General features: G+C 40.0%; 1 protein-coding gene across 2 annotated transcripts in view; it reads right to left on the reverse strand.

The window, feature by feature from the left end:
• The window catches only part of NELL1 (neural EGFL like 1), a 1014750-nt gene that overhangs the window by 71789 nt on the left and 925252 nt on the right, over positions 1–17709 (reverse strand). Inside the window, exon 16 of one of the 2 annotated variants that reach the window (XM_043452360.1) lies at positions 3518–3658. The exons of the other annotated variant lie outside the window; for it this stretch is intronic. Coding sequence (XP_043308295.1) covers positions 3518–3658 — 141 coding nt within the window. The remainder of the gene's footprint in view (positions 1–3517; positions 3659–17709) is intronic. 2 annotated transcript variants of the gene reach the window in all.

Here is a 17709-nt window from a genome sequence, read left to right on the forward strand (position 1 = left end):
GAAACAACCCAAGTAGCCATCAACAAATGATCAGCTTAAGAAGATGTGGTATATATGTGTGTGTATACACATACACACACACACACACACACACACATAAAGCAATATTACTCAGTCATAAAAAGGAACAAACTACTGCCTTTTGCAGCAACATGGATGGATGTAGGGAACATTATACTAAGTGATACGTCAGAGAAAGAAAAATAATATATGATATCACTTACATGTATAATCTAAAAACATGATACAAATGAACTTATTTACAAAACAGACCCACAAACATGGAAAACAAACTTTGGGATACCAAAAGGGAAGTGGAAGGAGGGAGGGACAAATAGGAGTATGAGATTAACAGATACAAACTACTATACATAAAATAGATAACAAGGATTTGTTGTATAGCACAGAAAATTATGTCCAGTATCTTGTAATAACTTTTAATGGACTATAATCTGCAAAGAAAAAGAAAATCACTATGCTATACACAGGCTTCCCAGGTGGTGCTAGTGGTAAAGAACCCATCTGCCAATGCAGGAGACATCAAAGATGTGAGTTCGATCCCTGGGTTGGGAAGATCCCCTGGAGGAGGGCATGCTACTCACTCCAGGATTCTTGCCTGGAGAATCCCATGGACAGGGGAGCCTGGCTGGCTACAGTCCATAGGGCTGCAAAGAGTCAGGCATGTTTGAAGCAACTTAGCACGCATGTATGCTATACACATGAAATTAACACAACATTGTAAATCAGCTATATTTCATTTTAAAAACATGCAAGAAAACAGATACTGAGTGTTCCAGACAGAGAGTGTTCCAAACAGTGTTCCAGCAAAGGCAAAGGCCCTAAAACCAGGTGATTTCACTGTCACGTGCAAGACATGAAAAGATCAGAAAGGCTAACATATATAAGAGATAAGCCCAATAAGTGGACAGGGACAATGTCACCTAAAGCCTGGAGGAAAGACCATGTAAAGAGTTAGAAATTTATTTTACATTTACTGGGAAGGCATTAGAAGGATATAACAAGAAAGTGATATGATCAGATTTATACATCTACTATGCCAAGAAATATTCTGAACCAACAGTGCTTTCCATTACCAAAAAAAAAAAAAAACCTAAATGATGGTCAGATTCCTGTTCTTAGTCAGACTCGTTTACAAAGCTATTTTTAGTGAGGAAATGAAAGGGAATTCAGATGAACAATTATCCAAATTTAAAATGTTACTAATAAAAACAACCCTAGTTTCTTGCCAAAGACTCCAGCTCACCAATGTCTTCCTGTGCAGAGCTGGAATCAGTTCATGGATGAAGAAAGTGCATCCCTGGGGAGGCAGAGCTCTGTTCCCCCAGGCACATCACTCAGCATGGCAGAGAGAAATCAGTAGGTGAGGAGGCTATGACATCTGTCGTCCTAGCAGGGACATTTATGACAGTGACAGGGCACGACTGATAATTACATCAGAACAGGCATAAAGTGGGATTGTCCCTGGCATTTGGGACCTAGGGTCACCTTTGACCTAGGCTTGTGTCTCTACTTGTACCAAATAAGCTATGAGGCCAGAACCAAGGTGTTACCCTTTCTGTGACTTTATTTCTTTATTGGACAGATGAACTATGGTTGCATTTTCTCATTTACTGAACACCAATTACCAAAGTGTCTCACTGGAGAGACAGAAGAATAACCCTTATTTTATGTTTATAGACTAGTCCAAGAACAATAAACTGAACAATAGAACAGCTACAGAAACATATGCCAGCATAGAAGCTCTAGAGTTAGCAGAGAAAAGGAGGGAGAACTCCTATGAAGACGTCAAAGAACACTTCATGGCGATCTGGTAAAACCTGAGCTGAAGTTAGGAAAATGAACGGAAATTCATTTTCGAATCAACATAATCAGCTCTGAGTCAGAGCTCTGCTCCATTCCACCCAGAGGGGGTCGGCACATGCAAAGGCGCAGAAGTGTGCGACACTATGGCACGTCTTAGGAAGTTATCAGTAGCGTCAATGAGGTGATCTCCATGGTCTTTCATGAACAAAAAGTTAAGAATTCCATATTTATTGATAGCAAATACAGTTTTTAAAAGTGAAAGTTTTGTTTTTAGCCCCCAAATGTAATATCACATATGTCAACATTCTATCTTTCTATCTCCAATAACAACAGCCATTTGATCTATTCCTATTCACATAACATCTATCTACTACAAGTTACACATATGCAGAAGTTCCTGGACGTGTATAAAGGAATTATATGAAGACCCAGATAAATGTAAAGCTCTCCGTGAAGTTGCAGATCATTGCTTTAAGAATAGGAATGGAGTATGGGGCAGAGTGCTGAGTATGCAGAAACATATGAACATTTCATTTTACACACAAAATAACTGAGGTACAGTTTAGATGAGATCTTGCAACACACTTAGCCATGGCAGAGCTAGAATCTGACTGCAGGGAGTCTGGCTCAAGGGTCTATGCCTGCAACAACTACGTTGCATGCCTTTCAACATTAATACCAAGACTGCAATGGACAAGCTATGTGCTTACTGTTCCCTAATTCATCTCTGCTCCAGAGCTCAACTCAGGGCAGAAGTTGTAAAAACACTGATCGGTTCTTAGCAGCAACCTTAAGAAAAAAAAAAAAAGATACGCAGTGAGCAGAGACAATGGATTTTCAAAATCAAATTTCCACTTTCTAATTCAGCATTCTGAACTTTGAGAACCCATGGTCAGAATGTTTGCCCTCTGGGTCAGCTCAAATCAGCATTAAGAATTCAGCTGAGTCCACATGACATGAAATAACTGGATTGGTTAAGGTTCTCATGGAAACAATTACATTCTTGATCAGTTGTTTGGATTTCATGAAAGGTATAAGGTCTTAAAGGTGAAGAACTCCATCTGTTGACTTCCTCTGTTCAGCAAGTAACAGAACCATAAGCAGAAAAGCGATTAAAGGAGACCTTGCAAAGATGATGGCAGCAGTAATAGCAACAATAATAAGGTTAATTTGACTCTATTATATTTGTGCATCAATCCAAAGCTTATAATCTTTAAATATATGGCATCCCATTTAAATCTAATAATATAAATATGTGCATTATTATCCAAATTTTTATATATTCACAGATGAAGGCTCAGAGAGGTGCAGCGATATGTGTAGTACAAGAGCTGAGATTTAAACTGAACTTTCTACGTCCAGTAATATTTCCTTTTCTCCCACAGCTGCATCTCAAACTGCAAAAAATTCCAGCAAGTCATCAAGGTTTCCTTCAGAAAGAACTAAACACCACAGCCCGCAGACCCAGGCTTTGTCCTCTGACTGCCCTAGTTTTTGAACAATAGTTCTAAAACTCTACATTGCATAATCCCTGGCCTGCTCCCTGAATTGTAGAGGGAGCAAATTTGAAAACTGATGAGTTTAACCAGTGAGGGGTCATATTTTAACACTGGGAGCTGAATAGACTACCAAAGCAGGCTGCCTTTCCTGCAAAGGTCCAGAGGGATGGAGGGCATGACTGAAAGCTGCTTACCAACACAGGACTCCCCGGACAGTGAATAAGTCCCATCGTCATGGAAACCGCTTCTGCACTCACAGTGGTACCACCCTGGCAGGTTAACGCAGCGGGAATGGTTGTGGCACTCAATGATCCCCTCTGTACATTCATCAATATCTGCCTCAGAGAAAAACACAAGCCCACCGTGACATTAATTTCTTTTGACACTAACCTTTTAATAAACACCTAACACACCTAACATGCTCATGTCAACATATTGATTAAAACCGGTCAGTCACCTAAAATGAAAGTTACTGGAAGAACCAAGTCCCGTCTGTTCCCCCAGAATTCAAACAAAATGAAAGCTTCATTTTTTGGATGCTCTCTCATGAAGTGAACAATGGATGAGAGCTGACAGGCATGAAGACATTTCTAACTGCATATGCTGAATCACCAGAAACTAAATTGAGGCTGTCTGGCACAGGTCTGTTATTCAGATAAGATGATTCTTCTCTGAATTGATTCCAAAAGAGTAACTCCAGATATTACTTGGTATTCTTTGGAAATATAAGTGTACAAATAAGTCCAGAGACCTCTATCTTAAACAGTGTTAAGCTACTAATTTTTAGATTTCAGTCTTAGAGATTTAACATATTTATATGCTCTGTAACTTGGAGAGGAGAATCACAATATGCGCTGTTTCCCATATTTATTTGGCTGAAGGGTGCTCTTTCTTTGGATTGTAGCTTGTGAAACTAAGGTTTGGGGGAGCACAATTTGGGAAACACTGTTCTCTCTCTCTCTACAACTGCCGATACACTTAATGACTTGATTTATGATAGTCAATCAGAGCTACTCGTTCTTCACTCATTCCTCATTAAAGAAAGTATTCTAGGCTCTATTTGCTCTAGAATCTGGCTTCATACAATCAGCAAATGAATGTATCACTCAGATTTTCTAGCCCAAAGACTTGCCTCTGAGCTGAAAGAAAGTGATACCCCTGCAGAAAGATGAGCTGTTGATTGTCATGGTATGCTCAGCTCATCTTACGTAGCCTCTTCAGGTAATTATTTCTTGGAATATAGCAATTGCTGGCTGGGAATCTTCCCTTATTTCTCCTGGAAATACCTATACTACAGCAGTCTTATATAAAAAGAAATTAAATTAATACCAATATATAGCACATGAAAACCACATGATAGAATGAAAACCATAGTCACAGAAAACTAATCAAACTATTCACACGGGCCACAGCCTTGTCTGACCCAATGAAAGTATGAGCCATGCTGTGTAGGGCGACTCAAGACGGACGGGTCATGGTGGAGAGTTCTGACAAAATGTGGTCCATGGGAGAAGGGAATGGCAAACCACTTCAGTATTCTTGCCTTGAGAACCCCATGAACAGTATGAAAAGGCAAAAAGATAGGACAGAAAGATGAACTTCCCAGGTCGGTAGGTGCCCAAAATGCTACTGGAGAAGAGTGAAGAAATAACTCCAAAAAGAATGAAGAGACAGAGCCAAAGCGAAAACAGCACCCAGTTGTGATGTGACTGGTGACGGAAGTAAAGTCTGATGCTGGAAAGAAGAGTATTGAAAAGGAAATTGGAATGTTTGGTCCATGAATCAATGTAAATTGGAAGTGGTCAAACAGGAGATGGTAAGAATAAACATAGACATTTTAGGAATCAGTAAACGAAAATGGATTGGAATGAGTGACTTTAATTCAGATGACCATTATAGCTACGACCGTGGGCAAGAATCCCTTAGAAGAAATGAAGTCACCCCCATAGTCAACAAAAGAGTCTAAAATGCAGTACTTGGCTGTAATCTCAAAAATGAAAGAATGATCTCTGTTTGACTCCAAGGCAAACCATTCAATATCATAGTAATCCAAACCTATACCCCCAATCAGTAATGCTGAAGAAGCTGAAGTTCAACGGTTCTATGAAGACCTACAAGACCTTCTAGAACTAACACCCAAAAAAGACGTCCTTTTCATTATAGGGGATTGGAACGCAAAAGTAGAAAGTCAAGAGATACCTGGAGTAACAGGCAAGTTTGGCCTCGGAGTGCAAACTGAAGCAGGGCAAAGGCTAACAGAGTTTTGCCAAGAGAACGCACTGCTCATAGCAAACACCCTCTTCCCACAAAACAAGAGACAACCCTACAGATGGACATCACCAGATTGTAAATACTGAAATCAGATTGATTATATTCTTTGCAGCCAAAGATGGAGAAGCTCTATACAGTCAGCAAAAACAAGACCGGGAGCTGACTGTGGCTCAGATCATGAACTCCTTATTGCCAAATTCAGACTTAAATTGAAGAAAGTACGGAAAATTACTAGACCATTCAGATATGACCTAAATCAAATCCATTACAATTATACAGTGGAAGTAACAGATAGATTCAAGGGATTAGACCTGATAGACAGAGTGCCTGAGAAACTATGGATGGAGGTTCATGGCACTGTACAGGAGGGAGTGATCAAGATCATCTCTAAGAAAAAGAAATGCAAAAAGGCAAAATGGTTGTCTGAGGAGGCCTTACAAATAACTGAGAAAAGAGAAGTGAAAGACAAAGGAGAAAAGGAAATATATAAGCATCTAAATGCAGAGTTCCAAAGAATAGCAAGGAGAGATAAGAAAGCCGTCCTCAGTGATCAGTGCAAAGAAATAGAGGAAAACAATAGAATGGGAAAGACTAGAGACCTCTTCAAGAAAATTAGAGATACCAAGGAAACATGTCATGCAAAGATAGGACAAATAAAGGACAGAAATCATAAGGACCTAACAGAAGCAGAAGATATTAAGAAGAGGTGGCAAGAATACACAGAACTGTACAAAAAAGATCTTTATGACCCAGATAACCACAATGGTGTCATCACACACCTAGAGCCAGACATCCTGGAATGTGAAGACAAGTGGGCCTTAGAAAGCATCACTACAAACAAAGCTAGTGGAGGTGATGGAATTCCAGTTGAACTATTTGATATCCTGAAAGATGATGCTGTGAAAGTGCTGCACTCAATATGCCAGCAAATTTGGAAAACTCAGAGGTGTCCACAGGACCGGAAAAGGTCAGGTTTCATTCCAATCCCAAAGAAAGGCAATGCCAAAGAATGTTCAAACTATGGAACAATTGCACTCATCTCACACGCTAGCAAATTAGTGCTCAAAATCCTCCTAGTCAGGCTTCAATAGTACATGAACTGTGAACCTCCAGATGTTCAAGCAGGATTTAGAAAAGGCAGAGGAACCAGAGATCAAATTGCCAACATACACTGGATCATCGAAAAAGCAAGAGAGTTCCAGAAAAACACCTACTTCTGCTTTATTGACTATGCCAAAGCCTTTGAATGTGTGGATCACAATAAACAGTGAGAAGTTCTTAGAGTTGGGAATACCGGACTCCCTAACCTATCTCCTGAGAAATCTGTATGCAGGTCAGGAAGCAACAGTTAGAACTGGACATGGGACAACAGACTGGTTCCAAAGAGGAAAAGGATTAAGTCAAGGCTGTATATTGTCACCCTGCTTATTTAACTTCTATGCAGAGTACATCATGAGAAATGCTGGGCTGGAGGAAGCACAAGCTGGAATCAAGATTGCCGGGAGAAATAACAATAACCTCAGATATATAGATGACACCATCCTTATGGCAGAAAGCAAAGAAGAACTAAAGAGCCTCTTTTGATGAAAGTGAAAGGATACTGAAAAAGTTGGCTTAAAGCTCAACATTCAGAAAACCAAGATCATGGCATCTGGTCCCATCACTTCATGACAAATGGGGCAACAATGCAAACAGTGTCAGACTTTATTTTCTTGGGCTCCAAAATCACTGCAGATGGTGACTGCAGCTATGAAATTAAAAGATGCTTGCTCCTGGGAAGAAAAGCTATGACCAACATAGACAGCATATTCAAAAGCAAAGACATCACTTTGCCAACAAAAGTCCGTCTAGTCAAAGCTATCATATTTCCAGTAGTCATGTATGGATGTGAGAGCTGGACCATAAAGAAAGCTGAGCACCGAAGAATTGATGCTTTTGAACTGTGGTGTTGGAGAAGATTCTTGAGAGTCCCTTTGACTGCAAGGAGACGAAACCAGTCAATTCTAAAGGAAATCAGTCCTGAATATTCATTGGAAGTACTGATGCTGAAGTTGAAACTCCAATACTTTGGTCACCTGATGTGAGGAACTGACTCATTGGAAAAGACCCTTATCCTGAGAAAGATTAAAGGCAGGAGGAGAAGTGGATGACAGAGGATGAGATGGTTGGATGGCATCACCGACTCGATGGACATGCGTTTGAGCAAGCTCCGGGTGTTGGTGATGGACAGGGAGGCCTGGTGTGCAGCATTCCATGGATCACAAAGAGTCAGACACGACTGAGTGACTGAAATGAATAGCACATGGGCTTCTCTGATGGCCCAGCAGTAAAGAATCCACCTGTAATGCAGTAGCCACGGGTTCAATCCCTCGGTGGGTAAGATTCACTGGAGGAGGGCGTGGCAACCCATTCCAGCTTTCTCACCTGGAGAAGCCCCATGGACAGAGAAGCCTGGAGGGCTATAGTCCATAGGGTCACAAAGAGTCTGAAGCAACTTAGCACACATGCACATAACACATGATGGATACAGTGCACTTCGGAGTCCTGTTCCGCATGCCCTGCCATTGGCATCAGTTCAGAGGCAATCAGTGACCTGTGGACCTATGTCCCTGAAAAGTCCTGAGCTGTGTACAAGGCTGTGAACGTAGTCTGAAAACTGCCATGTTTATCTCATGGCAGTCGAGTCAAGTACAAAGAGGAACAATGCAGTTCTCTGTTCCAGACAACTCCATCTTGGTCTTTTTCTGCCAACTGCTGTCTTATTCCTTCACAGCTGGGTTATTTGCTTCATGCTGTCCTTTGGCCTAACGCATCCCTTAGGTTTCTAAATGCAATCAGCCCTCAGGATCAAGTACTTCTGTGCACCTTCAGCCATTGCAGTTAGGTTGTGTGTGCATTTAGTATACATCTCTGACAAATAGATTTTCAACAGCTATGTTCTCATTTCTGAAATTTTATAGCTGTGTGGTTCAGTGGGACACACCTTGGATCATTAAAATGTTCCAAAGTTTTAACAGAGAAGGGACCTGAGGCTATGTCTCACAGAGGGGAAGGACTGGCCCTAAGTTAAGAAGTCAATTTGGCTACTTGTAAATGCAGGTCGCCAAAAGGAACAGACATAACTGTAAGACTGATTTTCAGAGATACCACCTCTATGTGAGGCTGAAAGATAAGTCTCTGTAACAAAGCAGCAACACATTCTGCCTCAGGCATTTATTTCCAAAGCTCCCAGAAAGGCAGTCATGATCCCCACAGACCCTGCCGCTTCTAGACTAAGGACAATATTTAGGTAACAACCACAGTTAATGTGTCAAGAAACCAGGAAATACAAAAACAAAAGCTTCCCAAATAACCAAAACCATCATATGTTCTGGTTGGTCTCAGGGTCATCTGCTGCCCCATTCACTCTCAAAACCAACCCAGTGTGGAGGTTAAATTGTCTGAACATCTTACAAATAATTCCCCTGCCCTCAGTTAATAAGCAGTTTCTAGGAGGAGCAGGAGTAGTGAAAGATGTGCAGATTCTTTTTTTCAATTCACAGATGTTTTTATTTCCAAACTGAAGTAAGAGAGGCTAGCAGAAGCTTCCAGCAGGGTAGAAGCTATCTGTGTAGCATAGAGAACTCTTACAGGGAGTGAAGACAATTTATACATCTACGGTTACTTTACAGAAACTAGGGAATCCCTGGCTGACAGTGAAAACTAGGAAAGTAGTCGAGGCGTCCCTTGCCTGGGAGCTGCAGTGACCACAGCAGTTTCTGGGGACTCACTGGGAATAATCAAGGCTCATGACAGACCAGCACCTGGAAACAGGCTGCACCTTTCTATTCTGTGGGTCAGATCTATGACTGAAGCTAACAGTTTCATTTTATTTGATACCAGGCTGCACTTGAGAGGTCCTCGTATTTTCATCGTGTTCACAAAACTATTTCTTTTATGTAGTCACAGTAGTATTAAAAGCAACCACCACAAACCCAAATACAGAAAATACTTGGAAGCTTTTCGGTGATACTGCGGGGACTTAAAAATGGTAAATGGCTTGCGGCTGCCTTTGTCCCAAGAGATTTGTTTCTACCAGTCAGCACTTGCTACAGGCAAACAAACAAGACAGATGCTCTGGGAATGGGGTCTCTGTGAGTTCACTATGGAATCCGGCTCCCTGTCTTAAGGAATTCTGATAAATTAGTGTGCCTGGCTGCATCAGCCAGTGTCAGCCATCTCAAAGGAAACAGACAAACAAAACATTCATTTTTCCTTCATATAACAAATCCTAGGGCTTTGTTTAAATCTCAATTTAATCCAGCACAGACCTGAAAATGGTGGAGAGACACTGGAGGATTCTTGAGCATGGAACCTATAGTATTCATTTCTGTATTCAGTGTCTGCTACATAATAACTCATGGCAAATAGGTTGGGAAAGAATAGAAACAGTGGCAGATTTTATTTTCTTGGGCTCCAAAATCATTGCAGATGGTGACTGCAGCCATGAAATTAAAAGATGCTTGCTCCTTGGAAGAAAAGCTATGACAAACCTAGACAGTGTATTAAAAAGCAGAGACATCACTTTGCTGACAAAGATCCAATACATAGTCAAAGATAAAGTTTTTCCAGTAGTCATGTACTGATGTGAGAGTTGGACCATAAGGAAGGCTGAGTGCTGAAGAACTAATGCTTTTGAATTGTGGTGCTAGAGAAGACTCTTCAGAGTCTCTTGGACAGCAAAGAGATCAAACCAGTCAATCCTAAAGGAAATCAACCCTGAATATTCATTGAAAGGATTGATGCTGAAGCTGAGGCTCTAATACTTTGGCCACCTGATGTGAAAAGCCAACTCACTGGAAAAGACCCTGATGCTGGAAAAGATTGAGGGCAGGAGGAGAAGAGGGCAAGAGAATGAGATGGTTGGATGGCATCACCGAATCAATGGACATGAGTCTGAGCAAACTCCAGGAGACAGTGATGGACAGGGAAGCCTGGAGTTCTGCAGTCCATGGGGTCTCAAAGAGTTGGACACAACTTAGTGACTGAACAACAACATGATAATTCACACGTGAGCCAAGGTCACACAATTGACAACTGGTGAGACCAAGTTCAGAATGAGCTAGAATCCATATCTGTCACTCTTCTATCACATCATGTCATTGACAAATGGAGAAAGAATGATTTATACAAAGACAATACATTTATTCAATTCTCTAAATATCCACTGAGATGAAAATATGAGTCAAGGATGATATTTGTGTTGTAGCAGATGCAAAAATGAAGACAACATGATCCATGAAATCCAGGAACTTGATCAGTAAAAAGCAGTATATAATACATGCGCATCCTCCAAACCCCAGCTGACACCACCTTCTCCAACTCCTCCAGACATACAGCGCCTATCTCCCCTAGTGATTCACATCTATTTAAGCATAGCAGTATCTCCCCTTTTGTGTACATCGCTGAAATGCACAGTTTCTAAGAATTGAGACATCTTTAGTGACATTTCATGTGATTATAAGGGACTGTCATGCAGTTTGCAAGTGACCAATACAAGTTTGTAGGAATGAATGAATGGATGAAAGAGATTCAAAGAACCACAAGAGATCCTGCTGTTTGCAAATCATAGAGATACAAAGTCAATTTGCAAAACTAAATATTATGGGGCTAGTTTAATCTTTATATATTATTTACCTCTAAAAAACAACATGTAGTTTCTTTTTGGTTGGTTGGTTGGTTTGGTTTGGTTTGTTTAAGACTTTGCTTCTGAGCCTTAATTTTCAGAGATTTTGAAGGCAGCACAACAAGCAACAAAAGACACACAGGTAAAGTTGTCTTCAATCAAGAGTCTTATTTGTGCCTTGAGTTTTTAATTTACCATGATGGCTCCCCAAGGTTTTTTTCATAGGATGTATCCTAAGCAACACATTTAATCCTATTTTGAATGTACAGTGAATTTGCTATCAAAAGTCACTGACAAACACCTCCTTGCACTCTTGCAAAATTCTAGTTTCTTCAGTTGGCTCAATCCCTCAGCTGATCTCCTCTCCCTTGGATTTCATATGAATTAGCTGAAGTTCACAGTGAAAGAGTGGTTCCAGCTGCAGCTGGATTACAACTTTTCTCCAGGTTTGTCTGTTGAGTCATAAGGAAAAACTTAATGCTTTTGCTTATTCAACAGAAGTTTATTGAGCATACTTGTATGAAGCTGTATTCAACCCTATGATAAAGAGATGAAAAGATAAAACCTCTTCACACCAGACATGTAGAGTCTATCAGGACAACTAGAATGTAAACGTATAACCATGGTTGAGAACATTGGCTTTGGACACAACTATGGCTTCAAACTCCTGTTCACCAACACACTAATGTATTGTTTAGATTTTTTTCCAAATCTTTGCTTTCTCACCTGTAGATCAGGGATAACAAAATTAAACTTCATAGAAATGAACAAACAAGACCCTTAAGCAGAATCTATTGTGTCTCCTGTTGAATAGGTTACTAATGTTGACATCTATATTTCTGCTTAAAAATAGAAGACAGAAAATAGTTAATACTAACTTTTAATCAGGTAATTGGTTAGGACTGAGAGATGATTTCGGGATCTTTAAAAGTGTTCATTCGTATTCTGAGACAGTTGTAATATTGCAAAACATTCAGGAATAGAATCTGTGACTCTGTAATATGGGTAATGCATGCACGCTAAGTTGCTTCAGTTGTGTCTGACTCTGCATTCTCACGGACTATAGCCTGCCAGCCTCCTCTATCCATGGGATTTTCCACGCATGAACACTGTAGTGGGCTGCCATACCCTCCTCAGGGGATCTTCCCGACCCAGGGATTGAACCTGTGTCTCTTACATCTCTGGCATTTTGCAGGTAGGTACTTTAGCAGTAGTGCCACCTGGGAAGCCCAAATCTATAATATACATCCCATAAAACTGGATTATCTCCAGATTACATGAATTTAAGAAAGTGGAAGTTATACCATAAAGTGCTCAATTATAGTGAATGCAAACCTGATTATTATTGAATATTTGCTGAATTCCAGGATTTTACTGAGCATAGCATATCTCAGAATACATGAGGGAAACTAAAAAGACAAATAAAAAAGCGAGGCTCAAAACTACATGGAGGTATTAGCTCACACCAGTCAGAAAGGCTATCCTTAAGAAGTCAACAAATATTAAATGCTGAAAAGCGTGTGGAGAAAAGGGGACCCTCCCACACTCTCAGTGGGAATGTAAATTGGTACAGCCACTGTGGAGAACAGTCTGGAGATTCCCTATAAGACTCAAAACAGAGTTGTCATAATATCCAGCAAGCCCACTTCTGGGCATATATCTGGAAAAAGCCCTAATTAAAAAGATACAAGCACCCCAATGTTCACAGAAGCACTATTTGTAATGCTATAAACAGCCAAGACATGGAAACAAACTAAGTATCTATTAACATGGATAAATGGATAAAGATGCAGTACATATATACAATGAAAGTCCACTCAGCCATAAAAAAAGAATGAGATAATGTCATTTACAGCAACACAGATGAACCTAGAGAAAATCATACTAAGTGAAGTGAGTCAGAAAAAGACAAATACATGATATCACTTACATATGGAATCTAAAAAAAATTATACAAATGAGCTTATTTACAAAATAGAAACAGACTCACAGACACAGAAAACAAACATGATTACCAAAGAGGAAGGAGGGGTGAGGGAGAAATTAGCTCAGGCTTAACAGATACACACCACTATATACAAAACATATATATAAGACAGATAAATAACAAAGACCTATTGTACAGCACAGGGGATTGTATTCAATATCTTATAATATTGATAATGGAATATTATAATCTTGTAATATTGTAATGAAAAGTATCTGAAATACACATACACACACGTGTGTGTATGTGTGTGTGTGTGCGCCTGTATGTATGTATACACACTGAATCACTTTTCAGTACACCAAAAACTAACACAACATTATAAACCAACTATACTTTAATAAAAAGTTAAAAATAAAAAGAGGCTGTACAGTAGGAACAGGCTAGCTCTTCCATATTTTCTCCTTCTTCGGCTCCCGAGCGTGTATTCCAAGCACTCCTTTTCAGATGGGTGACGCCATATGACTAAGCTCCAGCTCTGAAGTTAGAAATAATGTAATTCCAGAATGGCCCCCAACATGTCTCCTATGAACCTCCATGCTATCTGCACCTTCTCCCTGGAGGCTGATGTACCAGGAAACTTGGAAGCCACATGTTGAAAACAGCAGAGCCTTGGTCTGCCTGGTTCCCTGCATGACTGGGCAGAACAGAGTCCTTACAGAGACCTGAAACTGTGAGGGACTCTTCATGTGAGCAGAGATGTGTTTCTCTCTTATTGAGCCAATTCACAGGTTGGAGCTCTTTATTGCTACAGCCAGCTTTTCCTGTTTTCACTGACCCCTTTACATATTAAGGGGAAAGACTGTGCTCAGGTCAGAATCATGTACACACAGTTTCTAAAAGCGAAAATAAGCAAACAAGACAAAAAACTTCAGCACCAGTGAAGATTATACAGGCAGGTTAAAAAAAAAAGTGGTTTTGTGTTGAAAACCAAGAATCAAGATAATGTGCAAATGGGACAAAGCTTTGTAGTCAGATAACCTGAGTTGGAATCCTGGCTCTGTGACTTCCTCAGTAGAAAACTCTGAGCAGGTTATTTATCTTTTTTTCAGCTTTCAGTTTCCTTAGCTCTAAAGGAGAGGGTATTACTTAGCTCACATTGTTGTTTTAAGGATTGAATGAGATCAATGGAAAGCTACTCTACCAAGCTAGGCAGGCACTCATTATGTTTGCACTCATTAACATTCTCTAATTTCTAATCCCCACTTGGTCACAGAGGAGCTATGTGTCCAGGCCAAGACAGCCCAAGTCTCAGGATTCTATTGCTTTCATGTACAAGGGAAGGCCTGTGCCGCCGCACACTTTGGTCCTCTTCCAGCTTTAACTCCCTATAAGATGGCAGATCTGGGCTTTGGGCTTATTTCTTCATCTGCTGCTAACCAGCTGAATGGTGCTATCGAGTTTAAGCAGTCTCTCTGTACCCCAGTTTCTTCATTAGTCAACTTGCAATAGCAAAAATAAATGTTTTGTCTGCCTCACAAACGAAGCTTCAATAAGGCAAGAACAACCTCCGGAAGTCAATTAACTGCTACACTGAATATATGGTGACATCATTATTACTGTCTCTTCTTTGTAAGTCCTGATTAGCAGTAGTTTCGGTCCATAAAATTGAAAAGTGTCTGCTATTAATGATAGCATCAATGGCACTGGTGATATGATTCTTCTCCACCTTTTGTAAATCTCTTTTTTACTGAGTTGGCACAAGAAAATCAGTCTCTTCCTGGTTGTACCCCCCTATTTTACCTCCAAGGTTTTTCTTTTTATTTGATTATTCTCTGCACAAATCATTCCTAAATTCATCCAGAAAGAATCAATTTATCCCATTTCAACTTTCCTCTCTAATCTGGAGGGTTTCTGATTCACAGCTCTATAATGTGACTGCTAACAAAAGTTAATATACACATTTACTGTTGTCTATGAATTAGCTAATCTCAAAGGTCTCTTCATTTCAAACTTATTCTCCCCAAAACGTTATACACCATGTATCTTTCTATGTATCAATCTTATTTTCCTCCCCAGTACTCCATCCTAGCTCTCATTCCTCACAATCAATGAATAAAACATCAAAGTTCTTCTAAAGGCTTATGAAACCCCACATGATAGACCTGCTCTTATCTCTTTGAATTCATCAAACACTGTTCCCTTTGCTTATACTGGCGAGACAGCCATAATGACTTCCCAGGTACCACTCAGGCACATCAGTCATGTTTCAGCCACTGCATGTGTCGTCCACATATGCTGTTCCTCCGTCTAGAATGTTCTCTCAGATATTTCCATGGCTTAATCTCTCAATCTCCAAGTCTGTTCAAAAAAATAACCACATTCTCAGCAAGCCCTTGCCTGGCCCTGGCACCTGAAATTACAACAATACCTACATATTCCCTATCCTCTCTCACTAGGTTTTTCTCCCTTGTCCTTACTGCCACCTAACATACTTTGTACTTTACACGCACACCTATATAAACATACTTTATACTTTACATGCATATCTCATGTCTGTCTGTCTTCTCCTAACCACATTGGAAGCCCCATGAGGTGACATGACAGAGAAGGACCTGGAATTCAGTGGGCGTGAAAGGAATATTTGCTGGTGAAGCAAAGACAGAGGAAGGGAAGGAAGAGTCACTGAAAATTCTTCCTTTTACATGGTTGAAAAATCTGCTCTGCATTCATTCTCCACATTTGTTGTGCATACCATGCTCCAATTCCTTATTTTCCCAGACCCGAATGAGTGCAGTATCTCCTGGGTGGGTTTTCCATCACTGTCCTCTCCAATTCACAGAACTATAGGGCTGATGTTCCCAAAACTGATTGCTCAGAAAATTTTTCATTAAAATCACAATAGCTTTTCTGGCATGTTACAGCTAATTCCACTTGGGCAAGTTGCTTTCCAACTCAATACATTAATTCTTTTATTTTTATAATAAGCAAAGATTAAACTAGACCAATGTTTTTCACCTAATCTTCAACAGAGCTCAGGTTTCCCTGGGGGCTTTCTTAGGCAGACCAGGTGAATCTCCAGATGGACCCACCTTGAGTGGCCATTAAGCAGTAATGCATTTCTATAGTATAACAACAACAACATGTCTATAGTATAGATCTATTAAAGTTTCACTGAGATGCACATTGTTAATTTAAAAAAAATGAGCTAGATCATATTCACTATCAGTCTGAGATTTCTATGATTCTGTGTTTTTAATATATCTGGCTCCAATAGTATTTAAAGTGGGCTTCCCTTGTGGTGCAGATGGTAAAGCGTCTGCCTGCAATGAGGGAGACCCGGGCTCGATCCCTGGGTCAGGAAGATCCCTGGAGAAGGAAATGGCAACTCACTCCAGTATCCTTGCCTGGAGAATCCCATGGACAGAGGAGCCTGGTAGGCTACAGTCCACGGGGGTCACAAAGAGTTGGACACAACTGAGCAACTTCACTTTCACTTTCATAGTATTTAAAAATTATCACTATTATAAAAACCTCCTATCAGGCATTCAAAGAGTCAATAATCTGACCTCACTTTGCCAACCAATTCTCTTTTATTTCTCAAAATTCTTCAGCATAAAACCTTGGCACAACTCTGGCCTGGTTGCCTTGGTATTCTGTATTCTATGGGCAATTTCATTTCATGTTTCCCACTCTGTAAGTGACTGTTTTGTTTGTTTTTAAATTAAAATCCAAGCACAAATTTTAATCCCACACAAAAAATAAAATCCTCTTTCTCTCCTCTAAATTCCTATAGGGTTTAACAGTTCTATCACCTGAATTCCTACTGTGTTCTTTAACATGGTTCTGCAACCTTATTTAACTTATATCCATTCTGTTTTAGAATAATCTGTATTTCTTGCTATAGTTTCTCTCATTACCAAATAGAATGTTTGAACTTCTACCCATTAATAATTTACTATGTGTCAGGCCCTCTGACAAGTGCTTTATATCCCCTACTTCATTTGATCCTCAGAACGGCTCTGACATAATTTGAACCACCTTAAACAGAAAGTGGGGGCTTAGATGTTTAAATCATATGCTCCCAGTAAAGCACCTGGAGAGCAGCAGAGAGGGACTTAAACCAAGGTTTATTTGACTCCAGAATACATCCTTTACACCATACAGCCTCCTGCATATGTTGGGGGAAGAAGGAACTTCTCTTTTATCATCACCTGTGGCTTAGCACCATTTCAGGCCTAAAGATGATCTAACTTATTGTTAGCAACAAATGTGCAGGTAAAAGAATTGAGTACAGATTTCAGTCAATGCTAGCACAGAGGAGACAGAAATTAGAGCTTGAGTCTAGCCAATTTAACTGCCTGCTGTAACGAAAATACATACTCTTCAAAGGAAAATTCTACCTCTAGTAAATAGGAACATAATATTTGACAACTAGATAGCATATTAAAAAGCAGAGACATTACTTTGCCAACAAAGGTCCATCTGGTCAAGGCTATGATTTTTCCAGTGGTCATGTATGG

Source organism: Cervus canadensis, chromosome 29 (genome assembly GCF_019320065.1).
Source record: "Cervus canadensis isolate Bull #8, Minnesota chromosome 29, ASM1932006v1, whole genome shotgun sequence".
NCBI lineage: Eukaryota > Metazoa > Chordata > Mammalia > Artiodactyla > Cervidae > Cervus > Cervus canadensis.